The sequence below is a fragment of the Eleutherodactylus coqui genome, chromosome 5 (assembly GCF_035609145.1).
Source record: "Eleutherodactylus coqui strain aEleCoq1 chromosome 5, aEleCoq1.hap1, whole genome shotgun sequence".
Lineage (NCBI taxonomy): Eukaryota > Metazoa > Chordata > Amphibia > Anura > Eleutherodactylidae > Eleutherodactylus > Eleutherodactylus coqui.
In genome coordinates, this window is record NC_089841.1 from 136,150,860 (window position 1) to 136,176,709 (window position 25,850).

At 42.7% G+C, this 25,850-nt stretch overlaps 1 protein-coding gene across 1 annotated transcript in view; it reads left to right on the forward strand.

The window, feature by feature from the left end:
• The window catches only part of KSR2 (kinase suppressor of ras 2), a 349,612-nt gene that overhangs the window by 246,249 nt on the left and 77,513 nt on the right, over positions 1-25,850 (forward strand). Inside the window, exons 10-12 of the mRNA XM_066601915.1 lie at positions 4,571-4,739; positions 15,290-15,331; positions 17,217-17,283. Of these exons, the coding sequence (XP_066458012.1) occupies positions 4,571-4,739; positions 15,290-15,331; positions 17,217-17,283 (278 nt within the window). The remainder of the gene's footprint in view (positions 1-4,570; positions 4,740-15,289; positions 15,332-17,216; positions 17,284-25,850) is intronic.

A 25,850-nucleotide genomic window follows, 5' to 3' on the forward strand; every position in this document is an offset into this window, starting at 1 on the left:
TTGAAAAGAAATATACATTTCCACACATTTTTTTATGTTAAAAAGTCCATCTATGTATTTAACATATATGCAAAAAAAGTATACATATGGCACTTTTGGAGTTGCATACATTTTTATATACATTTCAAGTATACTATAAATGTAGATAAAAGGTGTGATGTGAACAGCCCCTTAAAGGAGTACTGTATGAGTTACTGTATGTCTGTTATTATTTTCAAGCATTTGTTTTGTTTTAAATTTTAAGAGGCCGGACAACTCATTTAACCCCTTTACGTCCTGGAGCGTCGGGGTATGTATGCAGCTGACACCCGCGGGCAATAGCCGAGATCGGCCGTTCGCAGCTATTAACCCTTTAAATGCCTCTGACAATTCTGACAGCGGCATTTAAAGACCCCGCTGTTCGGGGGTCCTGTATGGCCCCCCGCGGTGTGATCAGGGGAGCCGTGCAGGTGTCATGGCTGCCGGGGGCCTTCTGAAAGGCCCCAGGGCTGCCTTGAGAGACTGCCTATGAAGCCATCCCCGTGGGGTGGCTTGATAGGCTGCCTGTCAGAATGCAGTATGACGTATTGCATATTGTAGTCCCCGAGGACTAAAAAGTAAAGTGAAAGAAGGAGCAATAAAAAAAAAAAAAAAGGAAAGAATAAAAGTTTAAATCCCCCCCCTTTTGCCATATCTATAATTAAAATGTCTAAATAATAAAATAAAAATACATGTTTGGTATCGCCGCGTCCGTAAAAGTCCGATCTCTCAGTGTAGCACATTATTTACCCCACACGGTGAACGTTGTCTGAAAAAAAAAATAAAGAACGCCAGAAATGCCCTTTTTCAGTCACCCTGTCTCCCAGAAAAAAAGCAATAAAAAGCGATCAAAAAGTCGTACGTATTCCGAATTAGTATTAACGGAAACTACAGGACATCCCGCAAAAAATGAGCCACCGCAGAACTACGTCGATGGAAAAATAAAAAAGTTATTGCGCGCACAAGATGACCGCAGAAAATAATTGAAAAAAATTAAATGTCTTTAAAAAAAAAAAATAGTACAGTAAAAAAAATATATATATAACTTTGGTATCGTAGTACTGACGCATAGATTAAAGTTATCATGTCATTTTTGTTGCAGTTTGTGCGCCGTAGAAACAAGACGCACTGAAAGATGGCGGAATGTCATTTTTTTCATTTTACTCCACTTAGATTTTTTTAAAAGTTTTTCAGTACATTATATAGTACATTAAATAGCACCATTGTAAAATACAACTCGTCCTGCAAAAACAAGCCCTCATACAGCTACGTCGATGGATAAATAAAGGAGTTATGATTTTTTTAAGGGGGGGGGGGGGACGAAAATGGAAAAAAAATGGTCCGCGTCATGAAGGGGTTAAAGGGTTATCTTACGACAGGTTTTACCTGTCATGCAGATGCCACAGCGGCTAGTTGTGCATGCCTGCCATCGCTACATTTACTTTAAATGGACCCCTAGAGATATCTCAGTTGGCTATCTCTGGCAGTGACATAGGAGTAATTGAGTGGTAGTGGAATGGTAGTCAAACCTAGATTAAGAACCATGAACTTAAAGGGGTTGTCTCGTGAAACCAAGTGGGGTTATACACTTCTGTATGGCCATATTAATGCACTTTGTAATATACATCGTGCATTAAATATGAGCCATACAGAAGTTATTCACTTACCTGCTCCGTTGCTGGCGTCCTCGTCTCCATGGTTCCGTCTAAATTCGCTGGCAGCTTGCTTTTTTAGACGCGCTTGCGCAGTCCATTCTTCTCCTTTCAGCACGAGCCGCTTCAGTGTGCTCCCCTTTACAGCTCTTCTGCGCATGCGCAGACGAGCTGTCACTGCTCGGGAGCGCGCTGGAGCGGCCATTCTGTACCATCCTCTGTTAGAGGAAGGTGCAGAGCCGCCCAGCTGTCCCAAGAAGCCGCCCAGCTGTCCCGCCGTCCTGCCGTCCTGCCGCCCAGGTAAGTGATGGGCCGGGGGGGCTGCCGCTGCGCCGGGGGGGGGGCTGCCGCTGTGATGGGGGGGCTGTCGCTGCGATGGGGGGGCTGTCGCTGCGATGGGGGGGGCTGTCGCTGTGCCAGGGGGGCTGCCGCTGTGATGGGGGGGCTGTCGCTGCGATGGGGGGGCTGTCGCTGTGCCGGGGGGGGCTGCCACTGTGATGGGGGGGCTGCCGCTGTGATGGGGGGGCTGTCGCTGCGATGGGGGGGCTGTCGCTGCGATGGGGGGGCTGTCGCTGTGCCGGGGGGGCTGCCGCTGTGATGAGGGGGCTGTCGCTGCGATAGGGGGGCTGTCGCTGCGATAGGGGGGCTGTCGCTGTGCCGGGGGGGGCTGTCGCTGTGATGGGGGGGCTGTCGCTGTGCCGGGGGGGGGGGGGGCTGCCGCTGTGTCGGGGGGGGGGGGCTGCGCCGGTTACCTGCTGCCTGGCGGTGGGTGACTGGTTGGCCGTGTTCAATCCAGGGGTCCGGTCGGCGGCTGCGGGGCGTCTGGTTGTCAGGGAGACACAGCTGGTAGCTTCTCGGGAGCGCGCACGTCGGGCTACAGCAAGCGATGGGAAAAGAGCCGGCGGCCATCTTGGGAAAATTTTTATAAGTTGCTGAAACGCTGGAACTGTAAGTACAAACCAGCTAGAAAAGTCATTTACAGGGGGGCTTAGTAATGTATGCTTAATTAGGGGGACTGGGCAAAAAAAAAAATTCACTGCTTCCTCGAGACAACCCCTTTAAATTAAGTAATCATTCATGATGTGTGACCTATCAACTATAACATTGTGAATAGACCCCCTCCATAGTTGTACTGAGTGAACATCTGGTCTTACCACTGAGGGGGAGTATTCACTTAATTTAAATATCCGTAGGAATAGTTTTTTTTATCAAGCTATACCCACTCCGAGTGATCGGGTCAATCATCTATCGACCATCACTCTGTAGTTGGTGATTGAGCAATACTCTCTCCGGCTATTATATCTGGCAGAGCTTTGATCCATCTCTGCACTGATACTGACAGTTCCAATCAGACTCTCATATACTCATGATGGACATGAGTCCATTTAAGAGCTGTTCACCTCATGTGCTTGGACCAATTACATCTGAAATCGGTCCAAGACTCCTTGAGATATCAATTTAACCATCGGGGTATAAGAGACTTCTTTTCTTTGTGCATGATATATGTGAGTCTGTTTGTTTAGCCCCGTGAGATTTTAACCATTATTAATAAAGCATTGTAGTTTTAGTTTGTCTATTACTGTGAAGGGCTCTAGATTATGTCAAAGCACTCTGAGCATTTTTTGGGGCCAGACCACCCCATTTAACTGAATTTTCAGCTTTTGAGTGGAGAGGGTGGTGACAGACCACGATATGTCCTGAAGCAAATGTATTTTAAAAGAGGTCTTTCATAAAAATATGCCCCATAAAGCGTTGTAAACAGACAAGACCCTACCTCATTTTGCCCTGAACGTGCAGTAAGATGAGGGATATCAGCATTGACAGACGCCACTTGCTGTATGTAAATGAGCTACAATCCATGTAATTGGTGATCCATTAGCTCATATTGGTCTAGGCCGTTTGCTACTCATTGCTCCACAGCCGCTTCCCTTGCCCTATGATTGGAGCTGTCGATAGCAATCATGAGACAAGAGGAGGTACTGTTAAAAAATAAGAAGCAGGCAGCCCGGACCAGTGTCAGCTGCGCATGACAGCGTATATGTAAATAAGGAAGATGAAACAATAACTCTGCAGCGCCATCTATTGGATGGCAGCACTCCTTCAAATCAGTGTACGATTTTTTAACAAGTCTGTAAAACAATGATTGGGAATAGGAAACCAAGACAGAATACCATAGACAGCTGTTTTGGGGCGTTTGCCCCTCATCAGTGCATAGTAGATTTCTGGCTTGGCTGGTGAGAGGCCTGTGATGTGGGTCAGAAGGTGTGTCGTCTCTCCTTAGGGAGAACACCCAAAAAGTGTTTGGAGACACCTAGGGGGTCGGTTGGTGGGTCAGGGGAGGGCATCTTCTCTTTCCAAGAAAAGCACCCAGAAGGCGTGTGAGAAGATACCTGAAAAGTGAGTGAGGAGACTTATAAGACCGTGCATGCCCCTCTAATTTATACAAATAAGGAAAATGGAACAATACCTATGCACTGCCATCTATATGTAAAAACATATACCGCCAGCGTATATGTATGACCGTACACCTGACAGATCGCAGCTCATTTAGATTTAGTATGTGGCATGTTCAAACAGTGATGTCCAGCATCTTACTTTACTTTCAGGCCAAAATGGGGCAGAGTCTTGTCTGTCTGCGTATCACCTGCTTACTGTTAGCAAGGCTTTATGGGGGCATATTTTTGTAACAGACTTCCTTTAAGGCATGTAGTACTGTACATACCGATCAGTAAATACACCCAATCAACAAAGACTTCTGTGCATTTATTACAGTACTGTGGTAATGACTACACTGCCATGTTTACTTATACATATTTCATCTAGAAATTTTGTCCAATGTGTCAGTGCGTCTGCTCTCCTCTCATCTGCTTCCCAATGTGTTATCTCTTTTGTTTTCCCAGGACCACATTCCAGTGCCCTACCAGCCAGATTCCAGCAGCAACCCTTCCTCTACGACTTCCTCCACACCGTCCTCACCTGCTCCTCCGCTTCCCCCCAGCGCCACCCCACCCTCTCCTCTCCACCCGTCCCCACAATGCACCCGCCAGCAGAAGCCGTTCAACTTACCAGGTACCAAAGCCCACCTGGGACAGGCAAAGAGCTTCCCAACCTAATTCTGTGCTACATTATTGACACAGGAAAGGTTACATGACAAACATACTGTATGAGAGGGTACTATTGGCTGGAGCATTGGGGGGCAGTTTATGTTTGCTTTATCAACAGGATACACTTGGGCTGCTGTCACAGATCCGGCACAAAATACTAGAAGAAATAGCGGGCAGCTGAGCAGAAACCGAACAGACTCCATTATAGTCAATGGGGGTCTGTTCAGCGCTGTTCAGTTGCGTCATAAGACTGATCCCTTCGGCCAGCGGATTCCCCTTTCTTGCTCCCTGAATGGAGCAGAAAAAAGGAATCCCCGCCGCAGATATGAAAGCAGCCTTATTACTGGGAGTGTATATAAAGTTTATTAGATTTTAGGTCGATTACATTAAATCAAAGATTTCCCTAATAGACAACAGATTACTAGTCAGTCAGCTTGTATGTGTTTGGTGATGCTTTACTAAAATTAACGTTTGTTTAAGCCCCCTACAGTTTAGTATGAGCTGTGTTCATTCTGCAGGAAAAAGGCGTTACAGTTTTGAACGAACTGAGCTTGTTCAAAGTAAAAGAGGTTCCACAACCCCAGAAAAATTGTGAATGCGATACTCAGCTGAAAGACAGTGTCAATGGCTTTATGTTATGTGGAAATAGAGAGTGAGCGACCACATATATTAATGCAGAAAAATAGATTTTTATTGTACAACTTCAGAAGAAAAATTGCAACTTTTTGGGTTAGCAACCCTTTTTTCAAGCTGTGCAAGAATAATATAGAGAGACAAAAATGTATTAACATCTTAATCATACATGAGGAGAACCAATGTCACAAGCCAGCAAAGATACAATAAACCTAACATGAAGGCTAATATACACATTAGTACATATTTATTTATAGTGTAGAAAAGCGCATAACAAATCGCACCTAAATCGTGAAGAATAGGAGTAGGCTGTAATAAAATATACCCATCAGGGGAAAGCGATAAATAAATAAATAAACACAGGATTAACAGAAGCAAACAATACCACCAGGTAGGGAGAGAAAACAACAGAGCTTGTCCAACTTCAAACAGCTGTAGCTGTGGTTCTCTCAGGGATACTGACATGTTTTTGAACTAATTTTTAAAGTCAAGATTCTTCTCTTTAAAATGCGAGCAGAGGCTTTTCTTTAGCACTGATGGAACCGGAGCTGCAGCTGTTTGAAATGGGGTCAAAAATACAGAGTTTACAGTTCTCACTTTTCAGTGCGTGTATATAGTGAAAGGGGAAGAGGGACAGGGACAAGCAGGCAGCATAGAAGATTTTTAATTCATGTGTCTCTCTCCCTGTAGAAAGTAACATGGAGTTCTTTTTCATGTTATCAACCCTCCCCCGTTCTCCATCAATCATAAAACATATTTCTCTTATTGTCACATATAGGAGTCCTTTTTCCTGAATAGGAGTAGGAGTGGAAAGATGAGAACTTCCTCAATTAATCATTCCTGCTGACAGTGGCATCTAAACTTTTTTACAGAAAATTCTTAAAAGTTTTTTCTCCTTACACAAGGGTATTAATATTGAGAAAATAAAAAAAATACTATATCAGTATCACCACATCCATAACACCTCATACTATAAAATATTGTATTTATCTATCACAATTAATTCTGTAAAAAACAAACTAAAAATGAAATTCCAAAAGAGCCATTTTCTCTATTCATCTTGCTTCCTCCAAAACAGGGGAAAAAATAATAAAAGAGTTGTATACAGTGGATATAAAAAGTCTACACACCTGTTTAAAATGCCATGTTTTGTGATGTTAAAAAATCTGACACAGATGAGTCATTGCCGATTTATCTCCACCTTTAATGTGACCTGTTATCTGTACAATTCCATGGAAAAACAATCAGAAATCTTTTTGGGCGGAAAAATAAAAAGAACAAACTAGAATAATGAGGCTGCATAAGTGTTAGTACCCTCTTATATTTGGGGATGTGGGTGTGTTCAGAATCAGCCAATCACATTTAAACTCATGATAAATAGTAGTCAGTACAAGGCTGCCATTATGTAAAGTGATACTGATTTGCCCCATATAAAGTTCCACTATTATAATAGGATTTTCTGAACATTTTCCAACAAAAACATGGTTTATAAAGAGCTAAGCTCTGGCAAGTACTGGTTGTGTAGTGCATGTGACAAACATCTCCCATGTTCTTCATATGTCTGGGCTGTTGGGTAGGATGGTAAGACGGACGCCTTTTCTAACAGAGAAATACATCCAATCCTGGCTATGTTTTGCCAAAACCTATATCAGGTCTTCCAAAAGTATATGGAAGAACACGTTATAACCTGAGGAGACCAAAGTTGAGCTTTTTGGCATTAATTCCAAAATGTATGCTTAACATACATCCAATACTGCGCAGCATCAAAAGAAAACCCTACCTGCAGTAAAACATGGTGGAGGCAGCATTATGCTGCAGAGCTGTTTTTCTGCTGCTAAAACTGGGGCTTTAGTCAAGGTGGAGGAAATTATAAACAGTTCCAAATATCAGTCCATTTTGGCGCAAACTGTCAGGCATTTCCTAAAAAGCTGAAGATAAAAAGAGGAATTTCACTTTTCAGCATGACAACAACCCAAAGTAACAAAAGAATGTCTTCACCAGAAGAAGATTGACGTTTGGGAATGGCTTAGTCAGAGCCCACACCTGAATGCCATTGAAAATCTGTGGGTTCACACAAGATACCCTTGCAATCTGACAGATTTGGAGCGATTTTGCATGGAAGAGTGGGCAAGGATTGCCAAGTCAGGATGTGCCATGCTGATAGAAACCTATCCAATGGGACTAAATGCTGTCATAAAGTCAAAGAGTATATCAACAAAGTATTAATTTTGCATATTTATGCAACCACATTATTGTTTTTTCCACACTAAAACACTCATTGTATTTCAGTTTGTTCTTCCAAGGAGTTGTATAGATAACGGGTCACATTGAAGGTGTAAATGAATCTGAAATGATACATCTTTGTCTGATTTTTTAACAACTACAAGTTGTCCCCCAACTAAACAAGCCTTCATACAGCTCTGTCCAAAGAAAAAGAAAAATGTTCTGCACACATCAAGTATTTTTGTAAATAAAAAAAAAGATATTATTTAAAAGTAGTTCAACATAATCAAACCTTTATGAATGTGGTGCGGTTATAACCATCATGACCTGTACAATAAAGGTAACATAATATTTATACCACATGAGGAACGCCGTAAAAATAAGTCACAGAAAACAGTGGTGAAATTGCTTTTTTTCCATTGCCCCCAGGAAAAAAATAAATAAAAGTTATTCAATATATTCTATGTACCCAAAATTAGCTCTTATAAAAAGTAGAACTTGTCCTGCAAAATACAAGGTCTCAAACATCTGCACTGATGAAAAGATGAAAAAGTTCTGACTGCTGGAACATAAAAGGGAAATGATTTACTGATTCTTAATGCTAAAATTAGTTATGTCACGAATAGAAATGAGCGAGCGTACTCGCTAAGGCAAACTACTGGAGCGAGTAGTGCCTTATGTGAGTACCTGCCCGCTCGTCTCTAAAGATTCAGGTGCCGGCGGGGGGGAGCGGTGAGTTGCGGTGGTGAGCAGGGGGTAGTGGGGGGAGAGAGTGAGAGAGAGATCTCCCCCCCCCCCCCCCCGTTCCTCCTCGATCTCCCCCGCCGCCCCCCGCCGGCAGCCGAATCTTTAGAGACGAGCGGGCAGGTACTCGAATAAGGCACTACTCGCTCGAGTAGTTTGCCTTAGCGAGTACGCTCGCTCACCTCTAGTCATGAACAGGTTAAAATTTCACTTAGACTGCTCCTGCACAGCCCGATTTTTAAATCGTTCAGCGCTGCGCTAAATGCTGTAAAGTGCCAATATTGATTTCAATAGGGCTTCGCAGACCAGCGCTTGAACACAGCGTTTCTAACACCGCGATTTTCTAGCATTATTTGCTCTATTTTCATGCACCTCATCACCCATCACAATGATGGAGTGTGTTAAAAAGCTCTGCAGTATGCATTTGAAAACGCTGTGTGAAATTGCGTAAATCGCGGTGTTTTGTGTACAGATGTGTGAGCGCGGCCTTAAGGGACTAAGTTCTGCACCAAATATATTTACATGAATCATAAATTCTAAATGTACAATAAAAAAGTGACATTTTCAGGAGGGTTTTTACCAATGTAATGTGACTGTTAATATCGCCTACCATTAGATATCAGCCCATTCATCTATGTTTTCCCATTTCATTTGCTAATAATTGTATTATTATTTTTGTTCTTGTCATTGTTCAATGATCATATCTTAAATATTTATAAATTTCACGTCCGTATCATTGGGGGACACAGAAGACCTTGGGTATAGCTGCTGCCACTAGGTATAGTCCCTGCTACCAGCTATACCCCTCCTGCGGACACTGAGCTAATCAGTTTCAGCTTAGTGTCCCTTATGTCTACTCAAGGATGACCACTATCATCCACTACATTACCCCCTCGCATAGGAGGAATCATAGTAGTGCTGAGAAACTCTGTATAGTTCATGCCTCGGTTTCGCACATGACCAGTCATGATGACAACTATGTATCAACTTAATTCCCCCCTTCTGCAGGTGAGCTAATGGTAGGATGGTTGAGTCTTAGTATCACTTATCACCATGGATATACCTAGTCATCCGCCTTATGCTTCCTTTTCATAGAGGGAATGAGAGTAGATCTATAAGACATTGTATTTCCCATGACAACTCTATGTTGCAACCACCACCCTCCTTATACCCCTTCTATATAAGGGGTCATTTTCTTCCTATGTTACTCCAATGACGCTCATGTCTATACAGTCAGGACGAGCATCAGCAACTACATTATTCCTCTTCATTAGAGAAATTATTGTGGTACTGTGCAATTCTGCCTCAATCATTTTAGTTACGGCAAGTCATAAGTCTTCTCAGTTACTTGCTGGGCAGTCATTGATTTTCAACTGGGCAGTTATGATCATGATTGTAACAACTACTTTCAGGCTGCCATTTTATCGCAACTTAAAAAGAGGAATATATTATGGGTACACTCTGCATCACCTTCCATTAAGCATTGTTGTATGCCACGACATTATATACTCGAATCCTCTTATGCTATGTTTGCAAACAGTGAACGGAAGGATAATTACATATAGTCAATCCATATCTAACATGGTCTTACCATGTCTCCAAATATCAGTCAGACGGTATCTTCATATCCGCAGTGTTATGACTGGTACCACGCAATTCTTTCCTCCATCCATACAGCGAGTTATCATTTGCCTACTACGCTCTACCGGTCTCCCTAAATCAATCCACCCTACAGCATCCTTAACCTTTCCCAAGAGGGAATAGTCATGCTGCAGATAATTCCGGTAACAGCAGCTCTTCGAGTATCTCCCTGATCACTTCTCCTAGGTGGAGCGGTTCTGGATGGCACAATGCCCTCTCCCTTTCAAGCTGCATTTTCTCCTTAGGTTAATGCGGCTCAGCACTGGTATTGATCATATATCCATTACTCCCATACATTGCATATCAGTCTATGCTAGATTCTAAGGAATCCTGGTAACTGCGTAGCTTAGGCTGTACAGTACCAAGCAACGCACTGATTTCCAGTCCAACCTATCTCAGTTATAACAGTTTTCTCTAACGAGAATGGCATTCTCTAAACTAGGCTTCATCAGACTTGATAACACTGAGACACCTTTCGGTGCCCCACCAGTTAGTACATCTGCCGACTTTTACTGAGAACTGACATTCACCTAATACGCAGGGCAACCATGCAAAAGTAATTCGCTCCACCATTAGCTTACCACGGCGATCCTTTTCATAGAGAGAGTTTAGTCATCCATTACTATCAGTAACTATTAAACTGATAAATTGCTGAGTTACATTTCCCTTTATTCCTATTTTTCTTTTCTTCTATGAGCATTGGGTAGCGTTTTTTTCAACCTGTCATGAGTGGCAATGCTTTACATTTCCCATTTCCAGGGTGTAAAAAATCGCTTCTGCATTTTACCTTCACTGTAGGTTCTTTACGTGTATAAACTTTGTACCTAAGGTCAGGGCATCAGACATATGGTTTTAGGAGCTATTCAAATGATTTGTCATTAGTGTATATTACCAAATCATTACTAGGTTTGCCCTGACAACCATTAATTTCTCACAAACAAGGCACGCTGGTTGTGTACTCTCTCTTTTTGAGTAGAAAGTATTTTTGCGTTAAACGTATGTGTAACAGACATCCAGGCCCCAGGCAACCCCATTCTTCTCCCAATGTCTTACTCTCCCCTTCTAGCAGAAGTCCTGTCTGGACGGAACAATAGCACATATACTAGGAGCATTCTTAGCCTAGTGCTTCTCCAGCACTGTTCGCCTCCCAAGGGACTATTGACTCTCCAAGGAGTTTCCAGTCATTTCCTTCTATCATTCCTGAACTATTCCCAGGACAATCCTACCTTCGGATCATCATGTAGGTTTTACTATCTTTCAAGTACCAGTTCTACCTGATTCATTCTCTGCTATATGTCACTTGAACACACTGCCCTAATAATCTACCTATCCATTCGTAAAAAAACCAAACACTTTGACCATATCTACAGCATCCAGTATTTGGTGGTGAACTTAGCCCATGTTTCCATTCTCCTGACCTTCTACATCCAACAGTAGGCAGCCGAAGGGCCAGTGTCAACTGTTGAGACTGGTCCGGTCCAGACTGCTTTTCTGACCAGGTTCAAAACAATCTTTTTTTCACCCTTGGTTCACCCAGGTTAGTAGTGTGCCTACTTTTGCTGGTAACAAACTGGAAAGTTTTTCTCACCTGTTCTTTATCCCCTGTGAGGATCCAGTCTCTTTCCCCTTGGCTCATGCACAAATTATTGGTCTTCTGCTACTGTGACCATCACTGTATCCACCATTGCCTAGTATGTACATATCCTTTCAGTAGGGTGTACCTGTTACAAGCACAATTGCTTCCCATCCTAATTAATACTACGCTACTAATTTGCAGGTGATTTCCTGACCAGCGGCAATCTTTCTTCCTAGCGACGGGAACACTTCTAGCCTTCACTATCTCCATGTCCTACAAAAAGCCTTACCTACCAGCCGCCAATAGATCTGTTGCTTACTAGCACCCACTTCGAACAACAGGCTGATCACAAAACATTTTTCTTGTCCCACCCCCTTGGGTACTGTTCTCGAATTTCCCAAGGTCTTCTGTGTCCCCCAATGGTACAGACGAAAAAACAGGATTTTTGTTACTTACCGTAAAATCCCTTTCTCGTCTTGCTCATTGGGGGACACAGCACCGACCCAGTTGTTTATTTTTGGTAGTGCTGTCATTGTACTCTCCAAAAGATTCCTCAATCTGGCTTGTTTTTTTTAATTTTTTCCTAGAACTATTTGTTTTTTGGTTATAGTCTGTATTGCTCAACTTCATGTGTTGTCTTGTTCTGTCCCACTGCTTACGTACAAACTGATTATCTCCGTGCCTGCAAGTGGGGTATAGCTGGTAGGAGGGACTAACTCTTTCTTTACTTAGTGTCGCCTCCTTGTGGCAGCAGCTATACCCAAGGTCTTCTGTGTCCTCCAATGAACATAACGAGAAAGGGTTTTTATGGTAAGTAACAAAAATCCTGTTTTATCCAATCTCATTGTGATTTCTGTACATTTATTTACCTGTTTCACAATGTAGGAAATAGTCAAAATGTCTGATAAGATCTTAATTTTGTGCAGGTTAGCTTTTTTCACATTCATGTTCAAGGCTCAGATTGGAGCCTCCATTGCAAAGTCTGACAGATTTGACATTAAGAAAGAATCATGCCATAGTCACATTTCCTGCTGCACTGTAGTTCTAAGTAGTATACACTACTTACGTATACTAAACTCTAAGGGATTAGTAGTTAGAATGAACTCTCCAGCATGTAGCTAATTATTTTCTCCAGTAAAGCATTTTTTTTAGTAATACATTTTGAATTAAAATTTTTGTAATACTATCTGATATGGACAGCAGATCAACTGTATTGTCAGAAATTGCTCAATATATTTAAGCTTGGAATTTGAGTCTATGGAGTAATGGTAAAAATTACTGAAACCACAAACCTGCAGTGTATATTTATCATTAGAGATGAGAGAGCGTACTCGCTAAGGCAAACTACTTGAGCGAGTAGTGACTTATGCGAGTACCTGCCCGCTCGTCTCTAAAGATTTGGGTGCCGGCGGGGAAAAGCGGGGGGGAGATCTCTCTCTCACTCTCTCCCCCCGCTCCTCCCTGCTCACTCCCGCAACTCACCGCTCTCCCCTGCCAACACCCGAATCTTTAGAGACAAGCGGGCAGGTACTCGCATAAGGCACTACTTGCTCGAGTAGTTTGCCTTAGCGAGTACGCTCGCTCATCTCTATTTATCATCTACATACTTTTAGGTTCAAGTTTTCCAGCATTCCCTACCAGCCTAATATCTGTATAGAGCTTGCTCTGATAACATGCATAGGGGCATATTTCTGAATCTTTTTTGTCAGTTTCTAGTATAAAAAGTTGCAAAAGTTTTGCGTAAGCAGGTTTTGCACAAAAATGTGTGACTTTTCTTCTTTTTCGGTGCTTCCCCCCGCTGCATAAAAAAAAAAGTGGGTGGGTCTTGTCAGGATTGGGTGTGGCCACCAACAGATATATTTATAATTTACACCAGGAACCGACGTAAGTTATGCCAGAAATCTACACCAGCTCAGACCGGGCGCACATTTCTCTGAAGGCGCGTGGAGGTGCCAGGATCTGCCTAATACATGAAGAGGTCTGTACCTCTTCATGTATTAAGCGCAGTGTGCGCTGGGGAAAATTGTACTGGTGTCAGAAATGCTGAGCTTAGTAGATTTGCCCCATAGCATTTAAATAAGGCACTGTACCTTAATCTTATGTGGGAAACTGCAAGATAGCTAGGTTAACACTGCAATATAGGAGCTCACAGAAGCAGTTAGCGGTATGTCTGTCAGCACAGTGTTGGCTGATTCCACTAGCAACTATTAAAAAGTTGAATGCAGCTTATAGCAGATGATCTGTACCAATAAGCAATATCTAAACTTTATTCACAGAATCATAGTTGAACATTATGCTTTAATCAAAATGTCATCTGACTGATGCTTCAGTTTCATAAATGTTACTTTAAAGCGTAAGTTCCATGGGCTAGGTGTTGACAAATTACTACATTCTTCTTGAATACAATTTCATCCCCCTATCTGTAACAGTGACCCTTATGTAATATTAGCTGTGTTTAAAAGAAGTATCTTACTTACTACCCTCAAAAATTCTGGAAAATCATGCTATGTCTTATTTTCAGAGAAACAGGGTAACATTGGATATGAAAAAGAAAGAAAGACAACAAACCGGATTCAAAATATAATGTTCAAAGCTTTTGCTTATCCTCCCAAATGAAGCATAGTGGAACTTGATAAACATCCCAAACTGCCCCTTATTATAAACATAATGTCATGAAAATGTATGTTTTAGCATCTTACAGAAGTTCTCAAAACAGACATATTGATCAGGCATTGATCGCTGGTGGTCTGGCAGCTTCAATCTTTATTAGGTGCAGTTCTGAGGTTGCTACTTATGTATGGTACGGGAGTTATGGAAACATAGAAGAACTCTTAGGGTTCTTTTAGACAGGACAACTGTCTGTCGCTAATCGTCCCAATGATTATTGCCCCTCTACTTTTACACAGGAGTGATAATCGCTCACTGAATGCAGGCAGAGCGCACCAGAGATCTCTTCCAGCTGTCCACCTCTATTAAGAGTAAAAAGCAGTCGTTCATAAATGTGCGACTCTCTCTTTGTACTGGCCAATTGCCACTTTGTTTTTAGGTGAGCTGAAAGCCAAGCAACACTGACAAGTGAGTGACTCACTCACATGCCCTGTCGGGCTCCAGCAGTCACCCGTAATAGCTCTTTGGAGCAAGCACTGGGGTGACTATTGACCCATGTAAAGGTATCCATACTTGTAAATTTTTCCAACAACCCCCTTCTCTCCCCTAACCATTAATTTTATTAAATGGCTACCTCACCAATGGAACTGGTACCTCGTCGGAGATCCCAGCCTGATTGATTTATTTTCATCTCATTATTCTTTTTGAGGCAGCTCCTTGAAAGTTAGCTTAACAGAGGAGAAAAACTCATGATGACCTGCATGTGACATAAATGATACATTTTGAAATACTTAATCCCAAATTGTCACCCAGGATTTGGTTTGTATCTGAAAAGAAAATGTTTGAATGTCATTTATATGGAATTTATGCAATATTCATGCTAATTTACTATCACAATTGGGGGTTTATCTCTTGCATTTAGAAACCTGTTTATGACCAAATGAACGTCTCCCAAACACCATTGTGTTCTGGATTATGGAACAGTCTGTAAGGGCTAACCATATAGACATTATACATATTGGCTTGAAATGTTACTTTTCTTGCAGGGTCAAATAACACCTCCCATCCATGTACCTCATCTTTGCTGCAAGGTTCTCATTACTACAAGTACAAACAGCAGTTCATATTTCCAGGTAATGTTATTATTGTATTCACATTCCTTGTATGAATATCTTTACAGTAAAAAAAATTTGCATTATTGTGACCTTGCTTGGAGAGTTGATCATGTTAATTTATGGAAACCTATAGAGCTGAGCAACAGGGTTTCTGGCATTATTCCTTGATCTTAGTGTTGCTTTTGATAAATATTTTAACACCACGGTGTAGTTGTGTGACTCTAAATTGAGTGCATTCTTTGGAACCCCAGCCTGACAATGTTTGATGTGTTTCTTGATACTTATTCTATAATGTAATTATCATGTTGTTTCGTTAGTGGATATTATCTCCTAACTTCTTTCTGCAGTGACAGAGATATAGTTAAGTAGTAAGGTCTGTTATATAATAAGTGCTATCAAATATAATGGTTAGGCTGTGCCATATGCATGAATGATTCATGTACGCTATAATTATGTGCATTTTTGTGTCATTTTCTAAATTGTGAGATACACAATAAATAATAAAAGTAGTTATCATATTTTTAAGGGGGTTTTGCATTAAAAATTATATACTCACCTATTTCTTCCCCGTCAAAAACCTTACCACAACTTCTCATGACTGAGCTTCTCCAGTGTCCCGGGTCACCTCACTGCATGCTTGTTGTCTTGTTATGAAGTTGGCAATCCTCACATTCCTTCCGGCTCGGTCAGTGAAGGTCACATCCCTGTGCTATAGTGTTCACTGCCTAGGAAGGAACTCTAATCTATTTCAGAGACAGCTCACATGAGCAATCTCTGAAGAAGATTGGCACTCCCCCTGCTGGCCTCTGAGCCGTGACGTAATGTACATTGGGTGGCAGTCAGAAGACTGCCAACCAATGTACGTAACCTCACTAAAGGAGAAGAATCAGGCAGCTTAAGGTGAAGTGACACCTCCAGACTGAAAGAGACAGATAGGGGAGGTGAAGATCAGTAAATAGACTAATGGGGGAGGAATAAATAAGTGTAGAATTTTTTTAATTTTTTTTATGACAGAACCCCTTTAAGCCTTCAAAAAGCACATTATAGTGTGGGCAGAACATTATGAGGAATATCATAATGTTCTGCACACACTATAATGTGCTTTTTTATATTATGTCTATAGCTTTTAAATGGATTTTCCATGGAAATACTATTGATAAACTATCCTCAAGTGATCGGGTGCCCACTGTCAGCTGCTACACACAGAGGTTGGAGCGGAAGCAGTTGTCTGTTCTCCTGTATAGTGGTCAGCGCTTGTAACTGCAGATGCATCTCTCATTGACTTTAAGCCACGTCTGCAGTTACAAGCGCCAGCCACTACACAGGGGTTGGAGCAGCAGCTTCCGTTCCATACCCTACTGGGTAGTGGCAATGACAGTGGGTACTCGATCAGCTGATCAGTCGGGATCCCAAGCGGTGAACCCCAGCCGATCAGCTATTGATGAGCTATCCTAAAAATACAGAAAAAAAATTACTTCCATATGCAATTGCTTTGAATCGTTCTTGGAAAGAGATCAGCATCTTGGATCTCAGCTGTTTATTGGAAGATAAAATGTCTGAAACAAAGTATGTTGCTTGATCAGTGGAAACTTTCTAGATCAAGAAATTCTAGACTAAAACTGGAGTACATGGAGATGTTCAGAGGATTGCAGTCAACAAGTAACTCTTTCAGCAAGTAGCTGTTTGAAAACTGGAAAGTCACCCTACAAAACGTCTTCATGTATTGCCAACCTAAAAACTACCTATAGGTGCAAATATGTATCCTGAGTTTGAAATGGTTATACTGTTAGGAGCTAGGTCTGATTGGCATCTTGCCATAATGATCCTCTTTGCTGAAAATATCTCACTATATATAGTTTTGATATATATGAGTTTTTCTAATCTTGTCTGTTGCTTGCTGTAGATGTTGTGCCTGAAGTCCCTCCCCGAGCACCTCAAGTAATCCTTCATCCTGTAAACTCTAATCCAGTGTAAGTGCTCTCTACATCTTCTGTTCTACTTTTCATGTTTTGTGAAGTACATTCACGGGATCATAACCAATATTTTATTTAATGCCTAGTAGGTCTACAAAGAGTATGTCTACATGAGTATACCTATGTGCTATACAGAGTATTACATTATGATCTTTTTTACAAAGCCCTAGCCTCACCCTAAATGAACTACTGCACTTTCTACATTGAAAGAACAGACTTACAGTACTATTGCAGTCCTGCACAACTGGAAGGAACCAGTGCATTCACACTTTAAGAATCTTGTGTTATTGCGAACAACAGTGAAAAAACAGTGTGGCAAATGAATGGACCAGGTGCGCCATAGTGAAAGCCTGTGCTCTTTAGCATCTCTCCCTCTGGCTCATAGAGGGTGGCTGATTTCCTAAATGACATCCATATTTTTTTAACCCGATAAGGCCCAAGCTCCATAAATATACAGAGCTTGGTCCTAGGCTTTAATCTCGTGCCATAGTAAAAATATGGCATGGGACTGAAGCTCCTGCAATCTATCAGAAGATTCTGCCTTCTCTTTTGCAGGGTTCATAGCACCCAATGAGTGCTATGTTAAGAATTGAGGAAGCAGAAGTGCTGCTTCCACTATTCAACCTAGCAATCACGTGGCAGGAAATTTGCTGATACAATCATTCCAATAATGCGCCCCTCTCAAACTCTGTTAACTGGGTGAAATCTCTTTGATTGTATGGTAGAGGCGTGTAGTGGTCAACGAGCTCCACACAAGTGGAAAAACAGGTCACTACACACAAGGAGCCTCTGAGAGCCTTTTTATAGGCCAAGGGGGAACCACGTTTAGAGCCTCAGGTGACAAGACCGTTTATCTAATCACATCTCAACTCTAATCATTTGCATATCTGCCTGAGATGTAACTGTATGCCAAGTTTTGCAGCAAAATGACAACTTCTTCTAGTTCGATTTATTTTTAAAAGAGTGTATATCAAAACATTTACAACAAATTGCTATATTTTATGTTCGCATAAGTATGATCATTTTAAAAATAAACAACCAATAAATGTAAAAAAAATCTTGCTTTTTTTGTACACATTACACCTGATAAAACAAAAAAAAAAAAATGGAAAAAAAAAACATTGAAAAAAGATACTAAAAAATAGCCCTGTATTTTATGGAAAAAAAGTGAGCAAAAATAATTTTGATAGCCAAAGAAAAACAATTAAGGCCATAAAATCACTAAAAAGTGTCTTGTCCTAAAGAATCGAAACACCTGGTTCTTTAATGGTCAACAGGGCATATAAAAATGGGTTGAGATGAAAGCAAAGTAAAATAACATAATTACATTTTTAAAAGTTTCCCATTATAATTATTCATTATGGAGTTTAGTCTTAGCTAGAGATCTCCGCGCTCCCGTTGTCAGTCACTGTAGAAGAGAGGAGCTGGTGATGCATATTTATATCTCTCACCAACAGTAACACTCCCTGGCATTACACAATGAAAGATTACTATCTACCCACAATAGTGAAATGTTTTTTCCATTTTTCATTGTTTTATTGACGTGAAAGGACTAGTTTGGGAGTAGATTATTATTGATATTATCCCATATTACCGTTTAAAAAAAAATATTAAGACACTTAAAATGGTTACAGAGGAATTCAACTCTTTATATGTCATATATGTGCTTTTGGTAAAGTGTAGTTTGTTTTTAGCCTCATGGAATCCAGTTCTTGACTTGGATATCAATTGAAGCTAAAGTAAATATGTGGTGATGTTGTGAAGTGCTTACTACAGTTTGTGGCCACCAGATTTGGAACTATTTTTTTGACCTATGATTAGTCTAAAGCAGGGGTCCCAACCACCGGTCCACGGACCGGGGCCGGGCCGTTAGGTGTTTACTGCCGGTCCGCGGCACTGCCGGGAACTTTTGTTCTAAAAGGAACAATCCCGCGGCCCCTTCAGCAGCGCTCTGCGCTCTCACACTAACCTGCTATAGTGTGAGTGCAGAGCGCTGCTGAAGGGGCCGCTTCCACACATAGCAGGTTAGTGTGAGCGCAAAGCGCTGCTGAAGGGGCCGCATATATTGTATTTCAGCCGCACTTCAGTAGCGGTGAGCGATTCCAGCAACCTCATTGGTTGTTGGGCACCCCCCCCACCTCAAACGGGGGGGGTGTACCCAACAACCAATGAGGCTGCTGGAATCACTCTCTGCTACTGAAGTGCGGCTGAAATACAATGGTCCTTGCTGGTGTGGAAGCAGCGCGCCTCAACCAATCACAAGGCGCCTTCTTGAAGCGCTGAGGACTGCAGCACCAAACAACAGAGCGTCCCACGAGTAGGAGGAAGAGCCGCCTCTGTGCAAGAAGCACCAGCAGCCTCTGCGCCTGTACACCTCTTAGGACCTAGGTCAGTTTTCAAGGTAATCCTGCCGGGGGGAGGGGGGAAGATAAATGATATGCTGCCCTATGTGTGTGCTGGGGGGGGGGGGGGGAAGTAAATGATATGCTGCCCTATGTGTGTGCTGGGGGGGGTAGTAAATTATATGCTGCCCAATGTGTGTGCTGGGGGGGGGTGTTAGTAAGTTATATGCTGCCCTATGTGTGTGCTGGGGGGGGGTTAGTAAATTATATGCTGCCCTATGTGTGTGCTGGGGGGGAGTAAATTATGTGCTGCCCTATGTGTGTGCTGGGGGGGGGAGTAAATTATATGCTGCCCTATGTGTGTGCTGGGGGGGGGGGAGTAAATTATATGCTGCCCTATGAGAAAGCAGGTCGCCCGCCAGCAGCACTAATTGTATATCCCTCCAAGGGCTGGGCATAGATTATGCAGTAGCCAAAGAAACAGGTGAATGGATCCTTATCACCAAAATCACATGCAGCAATGAAAAAAGACTTCGGCAGCATGTAGGGTGCAAATTGATATCCAAAGTTTTATTCCCCCATCACAGAAAAACAGGCAACGTTTCGGCCATGTTGGCCTTTGTCAAGCTCACGGCTTGACAAAGGCCAACATGGCCGAAACGTTGCCTGTTTTTCTGTGATGGGGGAATAAAACTTTGGATATCAATTTGCACCCTGGATGCTGCCGAAGTCTTTTTTCATTGCTGCATATGCTGCCCTATGTGTGTGCTGGGGGGGGGGGGAGGAGTAAATTATATGCTGCCCAATGTGTGTGCTGGGGGGGGGGAGTAAATTATATGCTGCCCAATGTGTGTGCTGGGGGGGGGGAGTAAATTATATGCTGCTCTATGTGTGTGCTGGGGGGTGGGGGTGGGGTTAGTAAATTATATGCTGCCCTATGTGTGTGCTGGGGGGGGGGAGTATATTATATGCTGCCCAATGTGTGTGCTGGGGGGGGAGGTAAATTATATGCTGCCCTATGTGTGTGCTGGGGGGGAGTAAATTATATGCTGCCCAATGTGTGTGCTGGGGGGGAAGTAAATTATATGCTGCCCTATGTGTGTGCTGGGGGGTGGGGTGGGGGTTTAGTAAAGTATATGCTGCCCTATGTGTGTGCTGGGGGGGGGGAAGTATATTATATGCTGCCCAATGTGTGTGCTGGGGAGGGAGGTAAATTATATGCTGCCCTATGTGTGTGCTGGGGGGGAGTAAATTATTTGCTGCCCAATGTGTGTGCTGGGGGGGAGTAAATTATATGCTGCCCTATGTGTGTGCTGGGGGGTGGGGTGGGGGTTTAGTAAATTATATGCTGCCCTATGTGTGTGCTGGTGGGGGAGTAAATTATATGCTGCCCTTTGCGTGTGCTGGGGGGGGGAAGTAAATTATATGCTGCCCTATGTGTGTGCTGGCGGGGAGGTAAATTATATGCTGCCCTATGTGTGTGCTGGGGGGGAGGTAAATTATATGCTGCCCTATGTGTGTGCTGGGGGGGAGGTAAATTATATGCTGCCCTATGTGTGTGCTGGGGGGGGAGTAAATTATATGCTGCCCAATGTGTGTGCTGGGGGGGGAAAGTAAATTATATGCTGCCCAATGTGTGTGCTGGGGGGGAGGTAAATTATATGCTGCCCTATGTGTGTGCTGGATGGAGGGAGCAAATTATATGCTGCCCTATGTGTGTGCTGGGGGGGGAGTAAATTATATGCTGCCCAATGTGTGTGCTGGGGGGGGAAAGTAAATTATATGCTGCCCAATGTGTGTGCTGGGGGGGAGGTAAATTATATGCTGCCCTATGTGTGTGCTGGATGGAGGGAGCAAATTATATGCTGCCCAATGTGTGTGCTGGGGGGGGAGTAAATTATATGCTGCCCTATGTGTGTGCTGGGGGGGGGGGAAGTCAATTATATGCTGCCCTATGTGTGTGCTGGGGGGGGAAGTAAATTATATGCTGCCCTATGTGTGTGCTGGGGGGGGGAGTAAATTATATGCTGCCAAATGTGTGTGCTGGGGGGGGAAGTAAATTATATGCTGCCAAACGTGTGTGCTGGGGGGGGAAGTAAATTATATGCTGCCCAATGTGTGTGCTGGGGGGAAGGGAGTAAATTATATGCTGCCCTATATGTGTGCTGGGGGGGGGGAGTAAATTATATGCTGCCCAATGTGTGTGCGGGGGGGGGGGGAGTAAATTATATGCTGCCCAATGTGTGTGCCTTGGAGATAAATGATATGCTGCCCTATGTGTGTGCTGGGGGTGGCGGGGGTTTGGGAGATATATTATATACTGCCAACTGCCCTATGTGTGTGCTGCCAGGCAGGGGGAGGGATATATTATACTGCCCTATGTGTGTACTGCCAGGACATTCTAAATGTCATTAATTAAATAAGTATGCACTAAACTCCAATCCCCTTCATAACCCCGCCCCATATAACCAAAGCCCCGCCCATGTCCCACCCCACCCTGCCGGGCCTTGTAAAAATGGTCTTGCTTGGAGTCAGTCCCTGGTGCCAAAAAGGTTGGGGACCCCTGGTCTAAAGGACATAGAGTTATATATCTCTGGATACCGGGGAACACTGAGAATAAGGATATATTCATGCCCAGCAGATTTGTTTCAGATATTCATCTTAGTAGTTTGTTTTGGTGCATTTCTACAAGCACCACTCAGATAAATGGGACAGTCGTAGAAATTTTGCTACAAATTCACCGCATGTGAATTCCCCCTTAACCAGGCCTTTAGCCTTATTTTCAGTGTAGCTGACCATGGTTTCAGATACATAACTGCATCATTTGTTGAGGTTTGAGTCTTTTCTTTGAATATGTGTTTGTTCCTTATTTGCATAAGTCTGACAATTTTGTATTCCACTGCATGAGGTTCTAAAGTTATTTTCTCAGTTGGTATCTTGCAGGTTTGGATTCCATAAATATGCTTTAGAGCTGTATGTCCATCTTTTCAACTAAAGCATAAAAAGAGATTTAGTGTTTAGCTTGAGAGATGAAATAAAATAACAGATATAAATTAATCCTCCGGCAGGGTGCAGTGTGGTCAGCTGTATAAACAGAGGAAATAAAATGAATTGGCAATAACTAGGGCTCCAACTTCTGACTTTTTCTTCATTTACATTTTAGCTTTCATGCCACTACCTGATCTTGCCAGTATTTAAAATGAGCCCTATCAGGTTTATTTAATAAGGCAACCAAACGCAGAATGCAAACATGTTCATCTTTGCTCTTCACGGGTTTAGGAACTGCACATGTTTGATAAATATCTTGTGTACTTGAATCCTGTTTGTGAATATTGATATCGTCTTTACTTTGGCATACATTCTGTGCTTCTATTTGACGTACTGATGCAGCATTTCACATTGCTATGTGTTACTTCTTTTCTGCAACACAATAACATTCAAAATTGCAACACAATCTTTAATTTTAAATGTAAAAAAAAAGTTCATACTAACATAATATATTTTCAAATACCTAAAACATATATATCATATTAACGTAATATCCATCTATAATAGATAATTAATACAGGAGTCATGTGTTATGTGATCTGTAGAATTAAGCGAACGTACTCTGCCGAGCTTGATGCTGGTTCGAGTATTAGCGTACTCAATGGTGCTCATTACTCGAATGAGCATCATGTCGTATTCGACCCCGCCCAGATTTTGGCTCCTCCCCGCTGTGACGTGCCTGTTTCAGCCCCTCCCCGCCACAGCGCGCGTGTCAATGGCAAATTTTTGGGCTGGCAGGCAGGGGGAGAGAGGGAGAGACAGGCCAAGAAAAAAAAAAAAAGCTCGGCTCCCGGCGTCCCACATACAAAAAATGCTCGAGTCTCCCATTGTAGTTAATGGGGTTTGTTACCCGAATTTTACGAAAAGCTTGACTAGAATAACGCGGACCCGAGCATTTGGGTGCTCGCTCATCTATAGTGTCTACCATTATAAAACAGCCTTTTTCAGGGTGTGTTCCCACAAGTTGGAAAATTTGGACTTTCCACAGTAAGGGTACATGCAAACAAACAATATTTCTGTCCTATTTTCAAACCAAAATATCAGCTAGAAAATAGGACGAAAATATCACTGCTTCTTTTTTATGGGTGTATGCTCACGGGCGTTTTTTAAACTCAGATACATAGTCCGAGTAAAAGAAAAAAATCGCAGCATGTTCTGTTTTTGCCAAATTCAGCACATCATTCATGTGTTCAGCACATGAGTGCTGTATAATGCAGGTTGTGCTTGAGAATCTTGGGCGCACTTTTTAAAATACCAGTGTGCAAGTACCCTAAATTCGCACATGTTGGGGAAGAATTCGCCCGCTTATTTGAAGAGGTGAAATCCACAATGAAAATTTGCAGTATAAATTAACATGCTGCAGATTTAACCCTTTCCAATCCACTGTCTGACCTCTGAAGACATTAGGATTCAAGGCTGTACAGCTTCAATGTTGTCGAGGTTCTCTTACTGTATATTGCCAGCCTTTCTGCTGTCAGAGCCTATCCAACGTGTCACCTCATGCAGTACTGGCTTTAGCCAGCATATAGCGCCGTTGAACAGCAGAAAAAGAGTAAGCCCTCTAGGAAAACCAGGATACAAATTGGATTGGAAAGGGTTAATTGCAGGTGAAATTATACTGCAGATTTTGTCCGCAGTCTGTGGATAGGATTTCTAAAATATCATCCACAATGCTTGTAATGTAAGCACTGCAGATATTCCACAGTATTTCTGGCCTATTGGCCTTTTATGAAGACCTTTCTTTTCATAGAGTACAGATGGTCCCCGACTTGCGAACAGGTTCCATTCCAGGAGCCTGTTCGCAAGTTGAACAAATGGTAGTATGGAGTGGGATCGCGGGTGGATCGCTCCATACGTCGGGTGCCGGCTGTTCTTGCAGCGGGCACCCGGCGGCAGAAGTTCCGACGAGCCGCGCCGCTTGTCGGAACTGTTAACACTTTAAATACCGCTCTGACAGCGGTATTTAAAGTGTTAACAGTTCTGACGAGCGGCACGGCTCGTCGGAACTGCTGCCGCCGGGTGCCCGCTGTAAGAAACAGTCTGCACCCGACGTTCAGGGGGCCCGTACAGCGTCCCACGATGAGATCGCGGGACGCTGTGTGGTTGCTAGGCAGCCGGGGACCTCCTGAAAGGCCCCAGGGCTGCCTATGCAGAGTGTCCATAGAGCGCACGGCTTGATAGGTGCTCTGCATAGACAGCCCTAGGGCCTTTCAGAAGGTCCCCGGCTGCCTAGCAACCGCAGTGTCCTGCGATCTGACCGGACAGGCTTCTATCAGGCTTGATAGAAGCCTGCCCGGTCCCTGCACAGTATGATGTAATGCCATAGCATTACATCATACTGTGCAGGACAGATAGTTCGTATCTTGCGAAATTCGTAACTCGAATGTTCGCAAGTAGGGGACTATCTGTATACATATTCCGCAGGAATCACACTCTTACCGCCCCACCTGCTGCAGAGTTTGGTATATATTTTTTTAACTCATTTAATTTATCATGTACAGTATTTTTATTTGAATTCTGCTGAAGGCAACATTACCGTTATTTGCAACAAATTTATCAAAGCTCTTTCTATAATTTTTATGCCACCAACTACTGGATTAGTTGCTCCAAAATTTTGAGACTTTTTAAAAAGTCTCAATTGATTAATGGGCCACGCTGGTGATTTTTTTTTTTCATTTGTTATGTGACTAGCGCCCCCTTGTATATATTAGTCAGCTAGTATTTCATTGTTTAGTTCCTCCTTTCTATCTGAAACCTCCTGGAGTCCTTCTTCTCAGGTGTCATGTCCTCTCATTCTAACTAGCTGAGATGTACGGTGCAAGTTAGTTTTTGATTCAGCATAATTCCTGTGTGATGGACTTTATCACAAAAGTTCTTTTTTTATGGGGACACAGATACTCATATCACAGTTATTGATGATGATTAGAGCCTTCTCTCACAGTTATAATGAAGGAGATAATAGTTCAGTCTCCTGACTGTATACATATGGTCTGTAGTTTATTTAGGTGAATGTAAAAGATAATTATAATCACACTGTCCTCTCTGTAGGCAGAGATGGTACAGTCTCTAGCTGCTCATGTGATGTTGTGCTGATGCACCATAAGATTGTTAGAACAAAATAGGGAGAGATCTCAGTATCAGGATAGTGCCTTATAAGTATCAGACAGGAGGCTG